The following is an 18,880-nucleotide window of genomic DNA, read 5'->3' on the forward strand; positions in this document are numbered from 1 at the left end:
ACCCTCAAACTCTTTTCTTAGGAATCTCTGGCAGCTGAGATTGAGGGGACCATGCGTAAGAAGTTGAGTTTGGATGAGGAATCTTCTCTCTTTAAACAAAAGTAAGTACAGATTGCTTGTGTTGTTACTAGACCATTGGGATGGAAATTGAAAAGAAGCTGCAATCCAAAGTGACCAGTATTATGAGATTCAGTAGTATATCTTCTTACCATTCAATTCTTTCCTGATGGTGCTCCCATCTGTAAGAGCATTCTCTTGTTCTGAAATTTATTTTCTAATGATCCTCCCAAACTTGAGAGGCTTTTCAGGGTGGCTTCGTTTTTAAAGAGCTGTGTTTACATGCCTCTTTTCTAGAGTGCTCCAGTGGTAGGCAGTGGCAATAATGAACACTTCTTTTTTGACAGAGCCCAACAGAAACGGGTGTTTGATACTGTCAAGGTTGCCAATGACGCCCGGGGTCGCTCTGTCCCATTCCCGATTCTACTGCCCATCCCAGGCTCCAATCGCTCAAGTGTCATCATGACAGCAAAACCATTTGAATCTGGCTTAGAACCAACAGAGGGCAAAACAACCCCGAAGAGTAACATGGAGGAGGACCCAGGGTAAGAAACATGGATTCACACACAAATTCCAGCATTGTTCTGTGCTGTCTGAAGACAACACTGAAAGGAACTATCAGTTCTCATTCAGTAATGATGCCTTGTATCATTATTTGTTAGATGGATCACTAGAGTGAAAAGGTTTAATTAATTATATTCAAAATGGAGTTTGCATTGAACTATAAAATTCTTTACTTATTTCTTCTCTGGTTTGGCAAAATTTGAGTCTATATCTTTGTGTTCAGAATCAAATTTGTTTGAATCTGTTTGGTCATTGGCAGTTATGCATAGCATTAGATGACAGTTTCTCATAACCCGTGCTCATGATTTCAGCTTCTTTGGTGCCTTTACAATAAACAATAATCTTGAATACCTATTAAGGAAAACTAGATTGTTCTTAATTTCCTGTTTGTTTAAATTGAGATTTCTGTTTCTGTTTTTTTTTATTAATTCAGTTCATTGAATTTTGTTTAACTAGAAATTAAAGAGAATTATTGGAAAGTCAACTGAAAGTTTTTGAAAATTAGATGTTTGGCACCTGAGAGAAGTCTTTCCTAATGCAGAAATCCATTACCCTGGTTTTTGATTGTATTGTCTGGTCTTAGGGGTAGATTCTGTACCCATGGTAGCCTTATCACTGTACACAGTTTCCTTAGGAAAAGATCTAACAAGAACGTCTATGTGAATTCACACGTGGAATGCCTAAAACTTGGCTTACTACTCTTACTTTTGGTATCAGTTGTAAGATATCTCTGATTTTTTTAATCTTCAGAAGTGAAAAACCATGTGTTGCAGAGCTATGAAAATGCGGTATTTATGAATCTTGTTTTATTTTAAATGTCTGCAGTATTCATAGAGGATTCTATGGCCTAAAGTAAATTTTTTCACATTTTACTATTTTTGAAATTGTTTGTCTTTTGCAGCTAATGACGTGTTGTAGTATAATGAGTAGCATTTTTAATTTCTTAGTAATACATAAAATAATGGTGCCTCTTGCCCTCAGTGGTTTACAGATTCAGTGAAATAAGACAATATTTAGTTTTTTGACTACCTAAACTGAATTTATAGATGGTCCTTATCTATAGCTTCATAAATTAAGTGGAACAGAAATTTTAATAAATACAATGTAATATAGCCTACCTGAAGTCATCTGAAATGATTTATAAAAATGTTACAAGGTAGTATTAGAGATTTGGGTTTGTTACTATTTCTGTATTCCAACTATCTAAGAAAAATATGTGGTTTTTAAGATCAGTCTCTTGAACATTCACCATTGTGGAAAGGAGAGCTCTTTGCTGTGCTTCTGACCCTCACAGATATAGTCAGTGAATGTGATCTTCCCGTAGGAACATCCAGAAGGCGGATCAACCAGGACTCTCTACAGAGAGCGATTTGGCAACAGCACTTCATCGCCTGAGTCTGCGGCGACAGAACTACCTAAGTGAGAAGCAGTTCTTTGCAGAAGAATGGCAGCGGAAGATCCAAGTTCTGGCTGACCAGAAAGAAGAGGGCAGTGGCCGTGGCACGCCCACAGAGAGCCTGGCCTCCCTCTGCACTGACCAGTCGGAGGTCACAGACCTCAGCAGCGCCAGCTGCCTTCGAGGTTTTATGCCTGAAAAATTACAAATTGTCAAGCCCCTTGAAGGTAATAAGTGAGGGCCATTTCTAAGCCATGTTGCTGATGGCTTTGCCTTCCCCTGGAAATGAAATGTCTCTTGTAATTATAAAAACTCTATGTGCAGGAGCTATCTTTATTATCCCTAAATCTTCATTGTTCATGTGACCATGCACTGCAGAACTTTGTGGAAAAGTAATGAAGAGATTTGCATTCTCCACGCCATCAGCTGTCAGCTCTCTTCTACAGATGTTTTTATACAAATTTGGGGGAGGAGAAGTAATCTTTTCTTGTCCTTTGCTGAGGAATATCCTTGATAGTAGGGCATTCCAGGTAGCGCTAGTAGAAAAGAACCCATCTGCCAGTGCAGGAGATGTAAGAGATGTGGGGTCAATCCCTGGGTTGGGAAGGTCCGCTGAAGGAGGGCACAGCAACCCTTTCCAGTATTCTTGCCTGGAGAATCCCATGAACAGAGGAGCCTAGCAGGCTACAGTGTTTAGGATTGCACAGAGTTGGGCATGACTGAAGTGACTTAGCATGCATGCACACATCCTTGATAGCAGTTTTCATGATAAGATAAATGAGATATGACAGATGAATAAAAATAATCTAGACGGAATACTTCATCTCTACCTTCCATTTCAAGAAAGAGGTCTTTACCCAAAGAATGTCTTTTACTTAGAGGTGTGTGCGCCTGTATTTTTCTTTTGTTCAGTTAGAAAATGTTAATTTCAGGTCAGTTTCTATTCTCTCTTAAAATGGGACTTGAATTTAAAATAGATTTCTTTGTTTTATGGAATATTGACAATCTTCAAATGATCCTCTGCTGCTACCATAAAAGAGTCTGCATTAGACAGAATTTTGAGTTGATAACCTAGAAGGCCCTCTCAAACTCAAAGGTGTTATGTTGGTTTTCTTTATTAATGGTCAGTGCAGGTGTTTGCAGCTATTTTTAGGGTTAAATGACTCTCAGTGACAAGTAGCAACTGCATCTGGTGCAGGCATTTGGGATGATCATTAACCTGCATTTGCAGACAGAAGCGGTGGGGATATGTCCTCCTTTTATCATTTCTTTCGCTTTCCTACTCTCCCTGAGATCCTAGTGAAAGGACATGAACACAGTGGAGAAGTATTCAAAAAATCACTGTAATTCAAGATGCCTTCCAACCTAGGAGCCTAGCTTTTGAGTTCAAAGTTCGTAAGCATAGTTCCAAAACAAAAGAATATTGACTTTTGTCACCTAGAAGAACACAACCCCACATTGTACATATCTTTCTTCTCATCACTGCCTCAGCATCCTAGTTCCTATTAAGCATGTTGAGTTGGTTTTTTCACCCCTGCTTTAGATGTCCTTTTTAAAGTTAACTTTTGAAATAAAAAGATGATTATTCTTACCTTTAGTATCTTGTTAGTTTTCCACAGAGAACTTCAATGTACAAATTTTACCAAAATAGTAAGACTGAAAAAGCAGTTTTATTATTATCATTACTTTTTTACACACGTAATTTTAGCTTCTTTCAAGATTTAATATTTGTGGGAAATTCAAAATATGTTCCTTTTTTTTGTTTGCATACTCAGGATCACAAACTTTGCATCAATGGCAGCAGCTTGCTCAACCAAATTTAGGAACCATTCTTGACCCACGACCAGGTGTCATCACTAAAGGCTTTACCCAGTTGCCCAAGGATGCCATCTATCACCTCTCAGATTTAGAAGAAGATGAAGAGGAAGGTATCACTTTTCAGGTTCAGCAACCTCTTCAAGTGGAACAGAAAACATCAATATCCCAACCAGTAACAGGAATCTTCCTGCCACCCATGACTTCAGCTGGTGGTCCAGTTACAGGTGAGAAGAGTATAGCTTGTAGCCAGTAGTACTTTGCTTTCTGCATCACTGTATGGTCAGCTGACTGCCTCTACTTAAGTCTTACTGGAGTGTACTCATCTTGAAAATAGGGTAGTAGATATGCCCTATTCTAAAGGCATAAGTGCCCCTTCTGATTCTCTCCATGTCTTAGCCAACCTGCATAAGTAGATCAGGCAGAGCGGAGAGAGCACTTCAGTCAATGGTTCACAAACCTTTAGGACTCAGCATCTCTTTACACTCTTCTTTTTTTTTAATTGAAGGATAATTGCTTTATAGTATTGTGTTGGTTTCTACCAAAAATCAACGTGTATCAGACATAGGTTAACCCATGTCTCCTCTCACTTGAACATACCCCCTATCTCCCTCCCCATCCCATCTTTACATTCTGAAAAATCATGAAGAATTCCAGAGAGCATGTCTGTGTGGGTTGTATCTACTCATAATTTACCATATTAGAAATAAAAACTGAGAAATTATAAAAATATTTATTAACTCATTATTTTAAAGTAGTTACATATTAACACAAATAATATATTTTATGAAAAATAGCTGTATTTTTTCAAGTAGTGAGAAAAATGGTTTAGTTTTATAATTTTGCAAGTCCCTAATTTACAGATTAATGGAAGATAGCAGGATTCTTGTGTCAGCATCTACATTCAGTCTATTACAATATGTTGTTTTGATTGAGAGTATGAAGAAAATACAGGCTTCCCAGTTGGCTCCAGGGGTGAAGAATCCACCTGCAATGCAGGAGACACAGGAGATGTGGGCTTGATCCATGAGTTGGAAAGATCCTCTAGAGGGGGGCAGTATTCTTGCCTGAAGAATCTCATGGACAGATGAGCCTGGTGGGCTGCAGTCCATAGAATCTCAGAGAGTTGGACATGACTGAAGTGACTGAGCATCCACACTTGAAGAAAATACAACATTGCCATCATCAAAAAATCTGCAAATAATAAATGCTGGAGAGGGTGTAGAGAAAAAGGAACCCTACACTGTTGGGAATATAAATTGGTACAGCCACTATGGACAGCAGTATGAAAGTTCCTTGAAAAACTAAAAATAAAGCTACCATATGATCCTGCAATCCCATTCCTGGGTATATATTTAGAGAAAACGTTAATTTGAAAAGCTACATTCACCCCAGTATCCACTGCAGCACTGTTTACAGTAACCAAGACATGGAAGCAACCTAAATGTCCATCAACAGATGAATGGATAAAGAAGATGTGATACATATATATTACATAATACAACAGAATTATTCAGCCATAAAAAGAATGAAATAATGGTGTTTGCAGCAATATGGATGGACCTAGATATTATCATACTAAGGGAAGTATGCAAGACAGAGAAAGACAAATATTACATGATATTGCTTATATGTGGAATTTTTAAAAAATTAATATAAATGAACTTATATACAAAACAGAAATAGATCCACAGATGTAGGAAACAAATTTGTGTTTACCAAAAAAGAAAGGAGGGAGGGAGGAATAAATTCGAAGTTTGGAATTAACAGATACACACTACTACTATTTTATAAAATTAATAACCAACGAGGACCTAAGGACCAAGTTTACAGCACATGGCACTATACTCAATATTTTGTAATAATCTATAAGGGAAAAGAGTATAAAATAATGTATGTTTATATATGTAACTGAATCATTTTGCTATATACCTGAAACTAACCCAACATTGTAAATCAACTATACCTCAATAAAATAAAAAAAAACTTAAAGTTTTAAAAAAGAAAGTACAGCCTCACACAGATATCTGGTTGGAAAAGGAAAGTGTGTTTTAACAGACTCTTCAGATATTTGTGAATATTACACCAAAACTTGATAAGTGGTAGTTTCTTTAAGGTTTATAACAATGTAAATTTAAAACTTTTCATACTTTGTAACATTAAAATCTACTAGTCTGTTCTATACTCTGAATACATCTTTTACCCATGCATGCTTTGTAACATCATGCACTGGTCATTTGGAAAATATTGGTTCACTAAGTTATGTAGATCTTCCAAATGTTGACACATTCCATTATATAATACAATAAAATCATGTAATATTACCCGTCTATCTCATTGGGTAAGTCTTTTAGTACTAGGAAGCTTTCAAGCTCTCAGTGGTGGGTTCAAGTCTACCAAAACGGTCATTTTCACTTCAAAGCTCAAATTTTGTCACCGGCAGCAAATCCTTTCAGCTATTTTCTTGAAGACACAGGCTCACTACATTCTTTTTCAAGAAAATGTTGCCATATTGTATAACACAGGGAATTCTGCTCAGTGTTACATGGTCTGAATGAGAGGGGCGTTTGGGGGAGAATGGACACATGTATATGTTTGGCTGAGTCCCTTTGCTTTCCACCTGAAACTCGCACTTTATTAGTCGGGTATTCCTCAATATAAAAAAAAATGTTGCCACATATTCAAATCTGAATAAATGTGGTTTTTGTATTAATTGTTCTTTCAAGTTAAAATGGTGTTCTGTCAAAAAATATAAAACTTAATTGCACTTGTGCTTTTCCTTCATGTAAGCATTGTATCTCTGTATACTGCAAAGAAGTACTTCCCATTTCATCACACAGAATATTAAAAAGATTCAAGGGCCAAGATTTACTAATTTATACTGCTTCATCAAGGGCATTTTTGTGTGAATTTGGCCTTTTTTTGCCACTGTAATTGGACAGCAATGGGAGATGCTTGTAGCACTTGGTGCTTTTGCCCTGCTTTGCGCTCAGGAGCCGATAGCTTCACCCACTGTCACCTTTGCGTCAGCAGTGCAAGTGCCGGCCCAGTAGGACAGACAGACAGCACCTTCGTGTTGCCGTGACAGTAGTTCTGACCTGCGGACCCCATAACATGGTGCAGATCACACGTTGAGAACCACTGGAGTAGTTTGGCTAGAAAGATTGGATGACTAGTTCTTGGTTTGATTTTAATTTTTTTTTTCAGAATGTGTTTTCCTCTTGTTTCTAAGCTGTTTTAAATCCGTTTGAATTACAATTTCAAATTATTGAAGGATTCAGCTATGTACTGATCAGTGGATACTATTACAGTGTGTACATTTCATTTCTAGATTGTGGAATTTTAGTATAAAAGAACAGTTGATAAATGTTGTACTATTAATAATGAACTTTCTACATTATTAACCTAGTCTTTCAATTTTGTGTTTGATTCCCTAAAATTCTCCACTTCAGTTGCAACCTCAAACCCAGGCAAGTGTCTGTCCTGCACAAACTCGACATTTACCTTCACCAACTGTAGGATATTACATCCCTCTGATATCACCCAGGTTACCCCCAGGTAAGAGGGGCTGGGCAGTTGGAGTCCTTACTTCTTTCTTCAAATATGTTTTACTAAATTTCTTTTTTTAATTACTGTCGTTTTAATTCCTAGAATTTTAATGTTCTGTGATAATTTGCCTTTAGAATATTTTCACATTGTATTTTCTCATTTGATGATTATAACTCTTTGAAGTAGACAAAGAGTGAATATGTAGTGTCTAAATGAAGAAAGTGAGGCGAAGAACGTTTGGGTGACTGGTTCAAGGATAGAGAGGCAGTAAATGACCCAACTGAGCCCATACAGAGAATTAGCCAAACGGAACAGCTGGAGGACCTAGTTCTCCGTACAAGACTGCCCTCGGTTCTGATGCCACCTGCAAGTTCAGGAGATTCCCGAAACCCTGCTCTTGTTTGACTGATATTCTAGAAGGACTCACAGAACTCTCTCAGAGCTCTCATGCACATGGTTACTATTTATTACAGGGAAAGGTTACAGGATAAAATTAGCTGAAGGAAGAGACTCTGACAGGTCAGAGTCTGGGAAGACTATACACATGAAGCTTCTTTAGGATTCATTACTTTCCTGGAATTGATGTTTGACAGTGCACACAGAGTACTGCCAACCAGGGAAGCTCAACTAAGCTTCAGGGTCCAGATTTTTATTGAGGTTTCACCGTGTAAGGCGTGATTGACTACCCATGTAGTTATACCTCACTGTAATTATAATAACTCACCTCCAGGTCCACTGACCCAAAGCTTCGACCCTGAATCACAGGGTTAGTTTTCCTGGCATGGCCAGTCCCCATCCTCCAACTACAGGCTATGGCCAAGTCCACCCCAAGATCTAGCTAGTGTGGCCAGCCTCCTTCCTGAACAAACATACTTCTAGCAAACATGGCATAGATTACCTCCCAGAAGCTGAGGGCAAAGGCAGAAACCTCTGGGCAGTCCAAATCACGTACTACACAGGCTAGAACAATAAGCAGTATTGCTGCAGTTTCTATCCTACCAATTCCCGGAAGAATTGATGGTAGTTTCCAGAGATACCTAGAACATTGCAGGAATAATGTTAACTAGAAGTATAGAAGAATAATTATTAAAATAATTTAAAAATATTTAATTATTTAGAATAATTAAAATATTATGAAGAATTAAGTTTCTCCTTCAATGAGCATCTTAGATTTAATTTTGAAAAATTGTATTTTCTAAAGGGTTGAAGAATTGTTTAACTGTGGGTTATCATCTTTTGGTGTATTTTGCTTTACAGAATGAATATATTAGTAAAAATTTCTAAAGTTTATTTTCTTCAGTATTTAAATTTCTTTGATTTTTTTAATCGTAAATTTTAGTTATATTTCCACAGGTAACATATTTTAGAGTTAAAATTTAAGAATAAGTTTATCTAAGAGTATAGTAAACTTTTTCATATTCTGTGACAATAAATATGTTTCAGTAAGTTAATGACTAAATTGCAAATAACTAATCTTTGAAGTAACACATCAGAATTTTCATTCCTCAGATACTGATGTGTTACTTGTTCCTCTGCATTTGCTGTGGATAACTAATTACCTTAAATGCTCACTTTGGATTACTTTTTATTCTTAAGCACTCCCTCCTGGTTTTTTTTTTTTTTTCTTTGTAAAGCTCTGGCTTCCCTTCCTTATCCTGTGGAAGCAGTGGTACCTGCTCATCAAGCACGGCGGTGAGTTCTCCTGCCATGTCCTACAGGCTCAGCATTGGCGAATCTGTCACCAACCGGCGCGATTCCACCATAACCTTCAGCAGCACCACGAGCTTGGCCAAACTTCTACAGGAGCGAGGCATCTCCGCTAAAGTGTACCACAGCCCAATTTCAGAGAACCCCCTCCTCCAGCCTCTCCCTCGGGGCCTGTCTACCCCTTCCACACCACCAAATTCACCATCTCATTCCCCTTGCCCTTCTCCTTTGCCCGTGGAGCCTCGAGTGCATCTCTCTGAAAATTTTTTGGCCTCCCGACCAGCAGAAACATTCCTCCAAGAGATGTATGGGCTGAGGCCATCCCGAAACCCCCCTGATGTTGGCCAGTTGAAGATGAACTTAGTGGACAGGCTGAAGAGACTGGGGATAGCCAGAGTGATCAAGAACCCCAAGGCCCAGGCAGATGGAAGAAGCCAGGAGGCAGGAAATAGTCTTCAAAGACCAAACTCTGCTGTCTATTTAAATTCAGGGAGCAACTTACTGAGTGGACTTAGAAGGAATCAGAGTCTTCCAGTGATGATGGGTAGCTTCAGCACCCCAGTTTGCACATCATCCCCCAAAATGGATATCCTGAAGGAGCATTGAGGTTCAGGAGTTGACTGACCTCTTATCAAGTTAGCACATGAAGGAACAATTTGCACTGATTATATGTAGTCTTGTCTGAGAGAAAAGGAATGTCGCAGAAGGGTTGTGAATGTAGAAAGGGGAGGGTGGAAGAATGGAAACAGGGTTAGCATGAGGTCTGTCTGATAACTTGGAAGTATAGATGAATGGGCCATGAGTATTTGGAGGCAAGGGAAAGAAGAAAGGTTGAATGTAGCCCTTCAGTTGGTTTTTCTTGTCTTGAAAATAAAAAGTGACTAGAAAATAAATCCAGTAATATTGACACAGCAGAAATACTGAACTTCCTAGTACACTTACTTCTGGTGAGCGTAAGCAGGAAGGACCTAGGTTAGGAGATGGGATAGAAGAAGGAGCAGCTTGGACCACTGCCTTTAGAAAGCTATTCCAGAAGGTTGCTGGGGTAAACTCGGTCTGTTACTGAGACGACAGTGATATGGCTTGTATGTTGGCCCCTGTTAACGTCTGGTTAAATTACACATCCATCAGAAAGTAAGCTCACTGCATTATCAAACAAGGAATTTCACCTTTTTCATAAGATCAGAGTAGTGGAGACTCCCTTTTTGCTTTCTGTTTTCAGGCCTTTGAACCCCTGGGAGCCCAAATGTCATCCACATTCCTTTTGCATTTGTGATTAATAAGTGTTCAGTTTTTTAATTTGTATTTTTATACAGTATCCCCCTCAAACAGTGTAAGTTGGGGATGGGGGTAGGGAGGATTTATTTTTAAGAAGGGAAGTGTGGGTGCATTGGAACCAAGGAATCTCGTTTTCAGAGTATTTCTTCTGAATAAAAGCAATGACCAAGGCGTATGAACATAGTTACATGTCTTTCAAATTTCCTTGGAGGCTGGAAGGGTTAAACCAGAAGTGCAATCAATAGGAATTTGAGAATGTTGTGTATTTATGTCTGTAAGGTTTTTTGTAAGGAAGGTTGATTGCAAGTAAACTTTTTCCAAAATATGCTATGCATGTTTTAAATGAAGGATGACATGTATTTGCACAAAAATTCTCAGGCACAGTCTATTATTATAAACTGAAGTAAAACCCAGGTGCTTGCTTTGAGATTGTTTTTTAATATAAAATAAAATTAAGACACATTTGCCTTTTTCTTGATATCTGTAGAATTAGAGAATGAACTTTTTAATGGGAAAGTCAAAGCTTTTGTTTTTTCTCTGGGATTCTGTTTTTGTTTTTAACTATGTGACCTGGCAAAGTGAAACTCTGGATTAGGTTTCAGCTTCCAGCAGTGTGATGCAAGGCTGTGAATTAGGAAGAAACAGACCTGTTTTTTGAGTATTGCTGACCAACGTCTTTATTTCGGCAGTGCAGTTCAGAAAGAAATGCCATCACACAAAAGGCATAATGGAGAGAAGCTAGAAGGGGGCTAGTTATTTTTGAAAAGGGGAGGCATATTACTTGATCTTTTCAGTGTTTCATGAGCAGATGTTTTGCCCCTTTGTTCTGACTTAAAGTGAAAGGCCATTTTCTGAAGAATTCTTGATGGGAGTGTTGCTCCTGGGGCTCCCATCCGCACACCTGTTACAGACCGGAGGAGGGCCTTCTCTCTTCTCAAGCTGCTTCATGTGCTCAAAACACACGTGCAGTAGTCAAATGTGTGAGTTTTCTGTGCTTTTTAAAGATCTTTTAAATTGACTTTTCTAAGTAAATTTCTCAAAAACAAAAAGTGAGAGTGTCCTCTCCCTATTCTCTCCCCCTTGCTCAGTCCTTCTGAAGTCAGAAGACTGTATATGTAGATGTTCAGAAAGGATTCCAGCTGGTATCTAAGTGAATGTCAGTGTCCCGAATGTGAACCAAAAGAATTCCTGATGTTTCAGTTTCTAAAATATTCCCATTTTAAATGATAATATTTGAGTTTCTGCTTCATAAAGTGACTCTGGGGTGCTTATTTTAGACAATTCTTTAAGCTTTTTATTTATTCTCTAAGAAAGTAATCTTTCTGTTGCCAGTTGCCGAGAAACATCAGAATCTAGGAAAATGTAGGGCCAGAGAGTAGTACAAAGTGTTAAATTATCAGAGTTTATGTATATTATATAAACAGCTATAAATTAAGCAAGATTTGGGCATGTTGTGTATAATTAGTATACTTGTAAAATAACTGATGCTAAAATGATCACTTTAGAGGCAGGGCAAGAGTGTATTCACAGCCAAATAAGCCCGTCTGATTAAAGAAAAGCAGACTTTGGTTTTTGAAAATTAAACTGATGTTGCTGTTCCACCAGAAACACGAGGATTAAAAACTGATGCTTGCTTGTCTCTAGAAATGAATCCCGTTTTGAAATTGGGTTTTGTTATTTTTGAAATTTCCATCTAAAATCATTTTTGAATACTGCCTGAGACTCTCTATTATAATGAAATAGTGTGTAAAGGACAGTAAGAACTGGAGCCTTGTAGCAAGTTCTTTCTTAATTTATTTGTTATGCTTTAGCACTGTTCACATTTTAATTTTCCTGTATCCACTGTGTAGGTACTTTAATTCCAGTTTGGAAAATGCCAGTCTTTCTTTTTTCTTCTGAAGGTTCTCAGTGATTATACCTCAGGTATTTCTGAGTATCCTGTTGCCTACTAGGAGGGATACCTTCCCTGTGAACTCAGAATTAAAAATTCTCCAGAATTATCATGATCCCAAATCTTATGTAAATAGCTTTACCCATGGGTCTTGGAAAAAAAGTTAATGACCATTGTTAAAGTAGTTTTTTAAAAAAATTTTGTACTCTATGTCCTTGATTTGACCTGAATAAACAGACTTTGACAAAGGGAGGCATGTTATCGGCAGCTCACAAGAGCCTGTTCTCTAGAAAAGGTGTATTTTTATACAGTATTCAAAGCCTGTTATTTTTTTCTGGTACTTAATTAGTACTTGTTGTTCAAACATTGACTGTTGACATCTGGAACCAGGGCTCTTGGTGTTCAGTGGCCCACTCCCTGGATGCCGGATGCCTGCATCCTGTATAGGCATGAGCCTGGATCCCGAGCGCATCACAGCAGGGTCGGCGCTGAGTGGCTGCTTTGCCTTCACGGCTCTCCAGGAGTGAGTGGCGTGGGGCCCGCGGTGGCTGCCAGCGAGATACTGTAGTGTGATATCTGGGGCTTGACTTGGTCAAACAGCTCTTTGTGCACCTACCTTTGCTTTGTCGAATGTAAATCAGATAATAAACATGAGTATCTTCTTCAATTTTCCTTTGTCTTTCTGTGGTTTTGTCCCAGTTCTTTTCACAGATAATCCTGCATGAAGTCTTTCCTTTCTGTTATGTTGTTTTGGGTACAGAGAACAAGCTCTATTTGCCAAACCAATGATAGTCATGAGTAGTAAACAGATATTACTGTATTTTCTTAGATTTTTTTAAATAGAGTAACCATATTGTTTCCTCAGCAAAGCATCAGCAACAGAAAAATAAAACCTAAAGTTGTTGATATGCAGATCCTTAATTTGAAAAGAGTCAGGAAGTATGAAGCAATTCATTTCTGATGGTCCACAACTGACTACTGATACTTAACTATTTAGAAAGTGTTTCCAAGAAATTAAATTTGCAAACTGTTGGATTTTAATAGAAAAGATTCTTTGATGTTCTTTTTTCTCTGTCACATTTTAACTGCTATATTTTTTTAAAGCTCATATGAGCATTTTGTGAGAAATGAGTCTCCACTTCTTTGATAGATAATTTAGTGATGTTCCAAGCATCTTTGATTGTGTTTTCTTTCACAAATGATTATCAGTGGATGTGTTTGAAGTTCAAAAACCTGATGAACTAAGGGTAAAGATTTGAGGCTTTCAGCATTCTTTTGCCTTTTGTTTCTGTTTTTATTATATGTTTGAGTTATGCTAGTATTGGTTTTTCTTTTTTCTTTTTTTCATTAGTTTTTATGAAGTAAGGCTAAAATGCCAAAAAAAAAAATTTTTTTTTTAATGAAAAAATGTTGGGCAGGTTTGCCAAAGATGCCAAAATACAACTGTCAGGCATGAAGTGCTTTATTCTTCAGCATAAGGAAGTGTGAGTGAAGCACATCAAAGGTAGTGTGAGGAGTTAGAGAAAAAAGTTGAAATGTCAAATATGTTTAAAAGTTTAATTCTGTTAAATTTAATTTTTTTTACCTTCTCAGCAAAATTGTTTAAAAGCAAGAATTTCACATCATATTCAAGCAGTACAACGGGCCAGAAAATTACAAAGTATTTTGATTTCATTTAATTCACTACCACTTTTGCAGCTATCTCACCATCTCTCAAAGCAACCACAAAATTCATACAATAATGTGAACAATTCGCACCATGATTCATTTGCATTCCATTTAGACCTTCATACATAAATATATTTACAGATAATCGGGACCCATACTGCAAAATGCTCTTCAGCCACAATATGTAGTTCTTGCCAAGTACCACTCCAATATACGAGCACCTGTGGAATTACAAGTGAAAACATGAAGCAAAAATGAATGCTCAGCGTCACTGGGAAACAGCATCTCATTGTGGGTGAATCCAAGCATTCAAACTTTCTAAGAGTTTTTTAACAAGTTCCCTTTCCTCTCACCTCACTGCTCTTGCCCCAGTCCTTTCTGCATTCCAAAGCAGGATCTCTGACCTTAGCAGCAGAACAACCCAGAAATATTTATAACATGTGGTCACAGGCATCTTTTGTTCTGAAGATAAAGGGCAAGAGATGGCTAGAAGCGTTCCCCTGGGTCCTGACGATGTTTATGATGAGAGTGGATGTTTAGGGTTGCAGGTCCCGCTATCCTGAACCTGAGTTCAAGATCAAGTGCCCATGTGCCCTTTAACAAAGTTAGGTGTTTGTCCTGCCTGTGATACACAGAGCCCTCTGAAGTCCAGGGCTCAGGACAGCGGCCTGCCTGTCTAGGTGTGAGGGTGGCTCTGCAGGCTTGTGCCTGATTCCTGTGGCTCCCTGCCTAGGGGCCATTCAGAAACTATTGAATGAGTCTCTGGGATTTAGCTTGGCCCCCTTCATCTTGAAAGACAAGGAATGATCAAAGAGAAATGAAAATAATGACAAGTTCCTTAAGAGTAACACTGACTTTTCCACACTGGGAATATTCTCTTACAGCCACCAAACAGAGCTACATGAATGGGAAGGAAGCTTGTAAACGATCACCAGCTGATCACATTTGCCGCTTCATGAGGTCTGCAGTGTTACAGACGATGGTGCCCATTTCCCCAACCAGTGTGCAAACTAATTTTGATGATGTGTGAATTGTTAAGTCACTGTTTCTCTCATTCATTTATTCAGCTTATACTTGGTTATACTGTTGGTATTCTGGCCTCATTCACCTCCATTCCAAATACTGAGACAGATTGCTTTGGGGAAAGTTACTGGGAACTTTAGTAGCCTCAATCCCCTTATGGGGTCTTTCGGAAAGAGCCTTTTATGCAATGCCAAAGTTACCCTAAATTCACCCAAAAAAGAGAGCAGTTGACTCTTAGCTCCTAGAAGTTCTAGTTAACACTTAGTCCTAGAAGCTTTCATTTCTGTCCCTTCTGATGTTTTAGAACTGTTAAAGTTGTCCTCATGTCTAAAAAGAGGAAAGGAGGGAAAAAAACACAAAATTATCAGTGCCGAACCTCAAACAAATGGCTGGGGTTTTCCTCACCCACTTCATCTGTGCCTTTGCTTTTAGCCACTCTCCACACAAGACCCAAATCCTGTATTTAAAGGCAGAAGACAGCCTTTAAATATAAACTTTCACCCAATAAACAGACTCAAAGTAAATCTCCAATCTCCTAAATCCAATCCCCTTTTTCTCTTGGTAATTTTTCTCCCTCCCTTTTAGCTTTTGAAGTCATCCCCACCCAATCTTGGGACTTCCTTGGTGGCTCAGATGGTAAAGAATCTACATGCAATGCGGGAGTTCCAGGTTTGATCCCTGGGTTGGGATTATCCCCTGGAGAGGAAAATGGCAACCCACTCCAGTATTCTTGCCTGGAGAATCCCCATGGACTGAGGAGCCTGATGGTCTACAGTCCATAGGGTCACAAAGAATCAGACACAAATGAGTGTCTAACACACATACACATACCACCCAGTCTGCTCGTGGTACTTGGAGTCATGGCAGCTATCATGCAACCATGAGGCTCCCCTCTGTCAACACACTGAGGGTGGCAGGACAGAAAAATGGAAAGAACCCAGTTCTAAAATGATGCTTCCGAGTCTGCACCAACTCTGGTAGCATGACCAGCAGAATTGGTATGTCATGAAATTAATGAACATCTTTGCTTTAAGCCACAATCATTCACATGATAGTTGTACATACTTTAACTAGTACATGGCCCACACTTGAGAAACACTGTCATCACCATTGTTTCTCAGGAATCTGTTCTAGACCCTCCCCTCTTCATACACACACCCTTTCCCTGTGTGATCTCATCCACCACCTTGGCTTAAAATATGATCTTCTTTGAAGACTCCTAGTGTTTCTGGGCCAGACTCTTCTTTTGAACACCCCAAATATGTAACAAACTCTGTAACAGACCTCACCACTTGGATGTCTTCCTGGCACCTCAGACTCAACAAGTCCAAGAAATCAAGATCTTTTTCCCTGAACTTGTTTGCTCCCCAGACTTTCCCATCTTGATAAATGACCCCACCATCTATTCAACTGCTTGAGCTAGAGACCCAGGAATCATCACTGCCGCCTCCTTTCCCTTCAATCACCAAGTCCTATGGTGTCCTCTTTCTCTCCATCCCCACTGCTTCTCCCTCAGGTGAGGCCACTGCCACAGACTCCTCACTGCTTTTCCTCCCAGGGCCCCTCCAGTTGTTTCTCTACACTGCAGTCAAACTTATCTCCCTAATATGCAAAGCTAGTTAAATTCTTTCTCTAGTTAAAACTATTGCCTGACTCATTAAATTAGAAGGAATCTTTTCTATCCACTCCCAGTACATGGGGTAAGGCCCTCAATAAAAGCTTTGTTGTACTTTTATTGAATTTATTAATTGTCTGTTTCCCTACTAGTCTCTAAGCTCTTTGGATCAGGGGAACTGAAGGATCTCCCACACCTCACAACAGTGCCTGGCACACAATAGATAATAAGTACAAGATGGCAGAGTAGAAGGACATGCTCTCATCTTCTCCTACGAGAGCTCCAAAACTACAAGGTGCTGCTGAACAACCATCGACAGGAAAATGTTGGATCCCACCAAAAAAAAGATATCCCACATCCAAGGGCAAAGGAGAAGCCTCAGCAAGATGGTAGGAGGGGCGAAATTGCATTTAGAATCAAACCCCACGCCCTCCAGAGACACTCAGAGGGCTTAAACAAACCTTGTGTGCACCAGGAGACCCCATGGAGACTGAGCCAGACCTGCCTTTGAGTGTCTGAGTGTCTCCTGCAGAGGTATGGGTCAGCAGAGGCCGGCCACAACGGCAGGGGCTCTGGGTGCAACAGACCTGGGAATGGAATAAGTCCTCTTGGAGGATGTCACCGTTAATTCCACCATAGACCTGATAGAACTTACGCAGGACTGGAGAAATAGACTCTTAAAGGGCACAAACAAAACCTTGTGCACACCAGGACCCAGGAGAAAGGAACAGTGACCCCACAAGAGAGTGACCCAGACTTGTCCATGAGGGTCCAGGAGTCTCCGGCAGAGGTGTGGGTCAGCGGTGGCCTGCTGCAGGGTTGGGGGCAGTGAGTGCAGCAGTGACTGCATGGGCCCTTTAGAAGGAGGTCGCCATTAGGTTCATTACCTCCACCATGGTTTGGCCTCAGGTCAAACAACAGGGAGGGAACACAGCACCGTCCATCAACAGAAAATTGGATTAAAGATTTACAGAGCATGTCCTCACCCATCAGTTCAGTTCAGTTCAGTTCAGTCACTCAGTTCAGTTCAGTTCAGTCGCTCAGTAGCGTCCGACTCTTTGCAACCCCATGAATCGCAGCACGCCAGGCCTCCCTGTCCATCACCAACTCCTGGAGTTTCCTCAAACTCATGTTCATCGATTCGGTGATGCCATCTAGCCATCTCATCCTCTGTCATCCCCTTCTCTTCCTGCCCCCAATCCCTCCCAGCATCAGGGTCTTTTCCAATGAGTCAACTCTTCACATGAGGCGGCCAAAGTACTGGAGTTTCAGCTTTAGCATCAGTCCTTCCAATGAACACCCAGGACTGATCTCCTTTAGGATGGACTGGTTGGATCTCCTTGCAGTCCAAGGGACTCTCAAGAATCTTCTCCAACACCACAGTTCAAAAGCATCAATTTTTTGGCACTCAGCTTTCTTCACAGTCCAACTCTCACATCCATACATGACCACTGGAAAAACCATAGCCTTGACTAGATGGACCTCTGTTGGCAAAGTAATGTCTCTGCTTTTTAATATGCTATTAAATAAATAAATTTATTTAATTGGTCATAAATTTCCTTCCAAGGAGTAAGCGTCTTTTAATTTCATGGCTGCAATCACCATCTGCAGTGATTTTGGAGCCCAAAAAAATAAAATCTGACACTGCTTCCACTGTTTCCCCATCTATTTCCCATGAGGTGATGGGGCCAGATGCCATGATCTTAGTTTTCTGAATGTTGAGCTTTAAGCCAACTTTTTCACTCTCCTCTTTCACTTTCATCAAGAGGCTCTTTAATTCTTCTTCACTTTCTGCCATAAGGGTGGTGTCATCTGCATATCTGAAGTTACTGATGTTTCTCCCGGCAATCTTGATTCCAGCTTGTGCTTCTTCCAGCCCAGTGTTTCTCATGATGTACTCTGCACACAAATTAAATAAGCAGGGTGACAATATACAGCCTTGACGTACTCCTTTTCCTATTTGGAACCAGTCTGTTGTTCCATGTCCAGTTCTAACTGTTGCTTCCTGACCTGCATACAGGTTTCTCAGAGGCAGATCAGGTGGTCTGGTATTCCCATCTCTTACAGAATTTTTCAGTTTATTGTGATCCACACAGTCAAGGCTTTGGCATAGTCAGTAAAGCAGAAATAGATGTTTTTCTGGAACTCTCTTGCTGTTTTGATGATCCAGCAGGTGTTGGCAATTTGATCTCTGGTTCCTCTGCCTTTTCTGAAACCAGCTTGAACATCTGGAAGTTCACAGTTCACGTATTGTTGAAGCCTGGCTTGAAGAATTTTGCGTATTACTTTGCTAGCCTGTGAGATGAGTGCAGTTGTG

The 18,880-nt window shown here is 39.6% G+C and overlaps 1 protein-coding gene across 3 annotated transcripts in view; it reads left to right on the forward strand.

Annotated features, from left to right (window-relative positions):
- TRAK2 (trafficking kinesin protein 2) overlaps positions 1-12,924 on the forward strand; it is a 65,916-nt gene extending 52,992 nt beyond the window's left edge. For all 3 annotated transcript variants that reach the window (XM_043910395.1, XM_043910397.1, XM_043910396.1), the window contains 6 exons: positions 22-101; positions 405-602; positions 1,946-2,244; positions 3,793-4,059; positions 7,285-7,390; positions 9,016-12,924. In XM_043910395.1, the coding sequence (XP_043766330.1) occupies positions 22-101; positions 405-602; positions 1,946-2,244; positions 3,793-4,059; positions 7,285-7,390; positions 9,016-9,694 (1,629 nt within the window). In that variant the 3' untranslated portion in view covers positions 9,695-12,924. The remainder of the gene's footprint in view (positions 1-21; positions 102-404; positions 603-1,945; positions 2,245-3,792; positions 4,060-7,284; positions 7,391-9,015) is intronic.
- Positions 12,925-18,880: the final 5,956 nt, after the last annotated feature.

The sequence above is a fragment of the Cervus elaphus genome, chromosome 8 (genome assembly GCF_910594005.1).
Source record: "Cervus elaphus chromosome 8, mCerEla1.1, whole genome shotgun sequence".
NCBI classification, from domain to species: domain Eukaryota; kingdom Metazoa; phylum Chordata; class Mammalia; order Artiodactyla; family Cervidae; genus Cervus; species Cervus elaphus.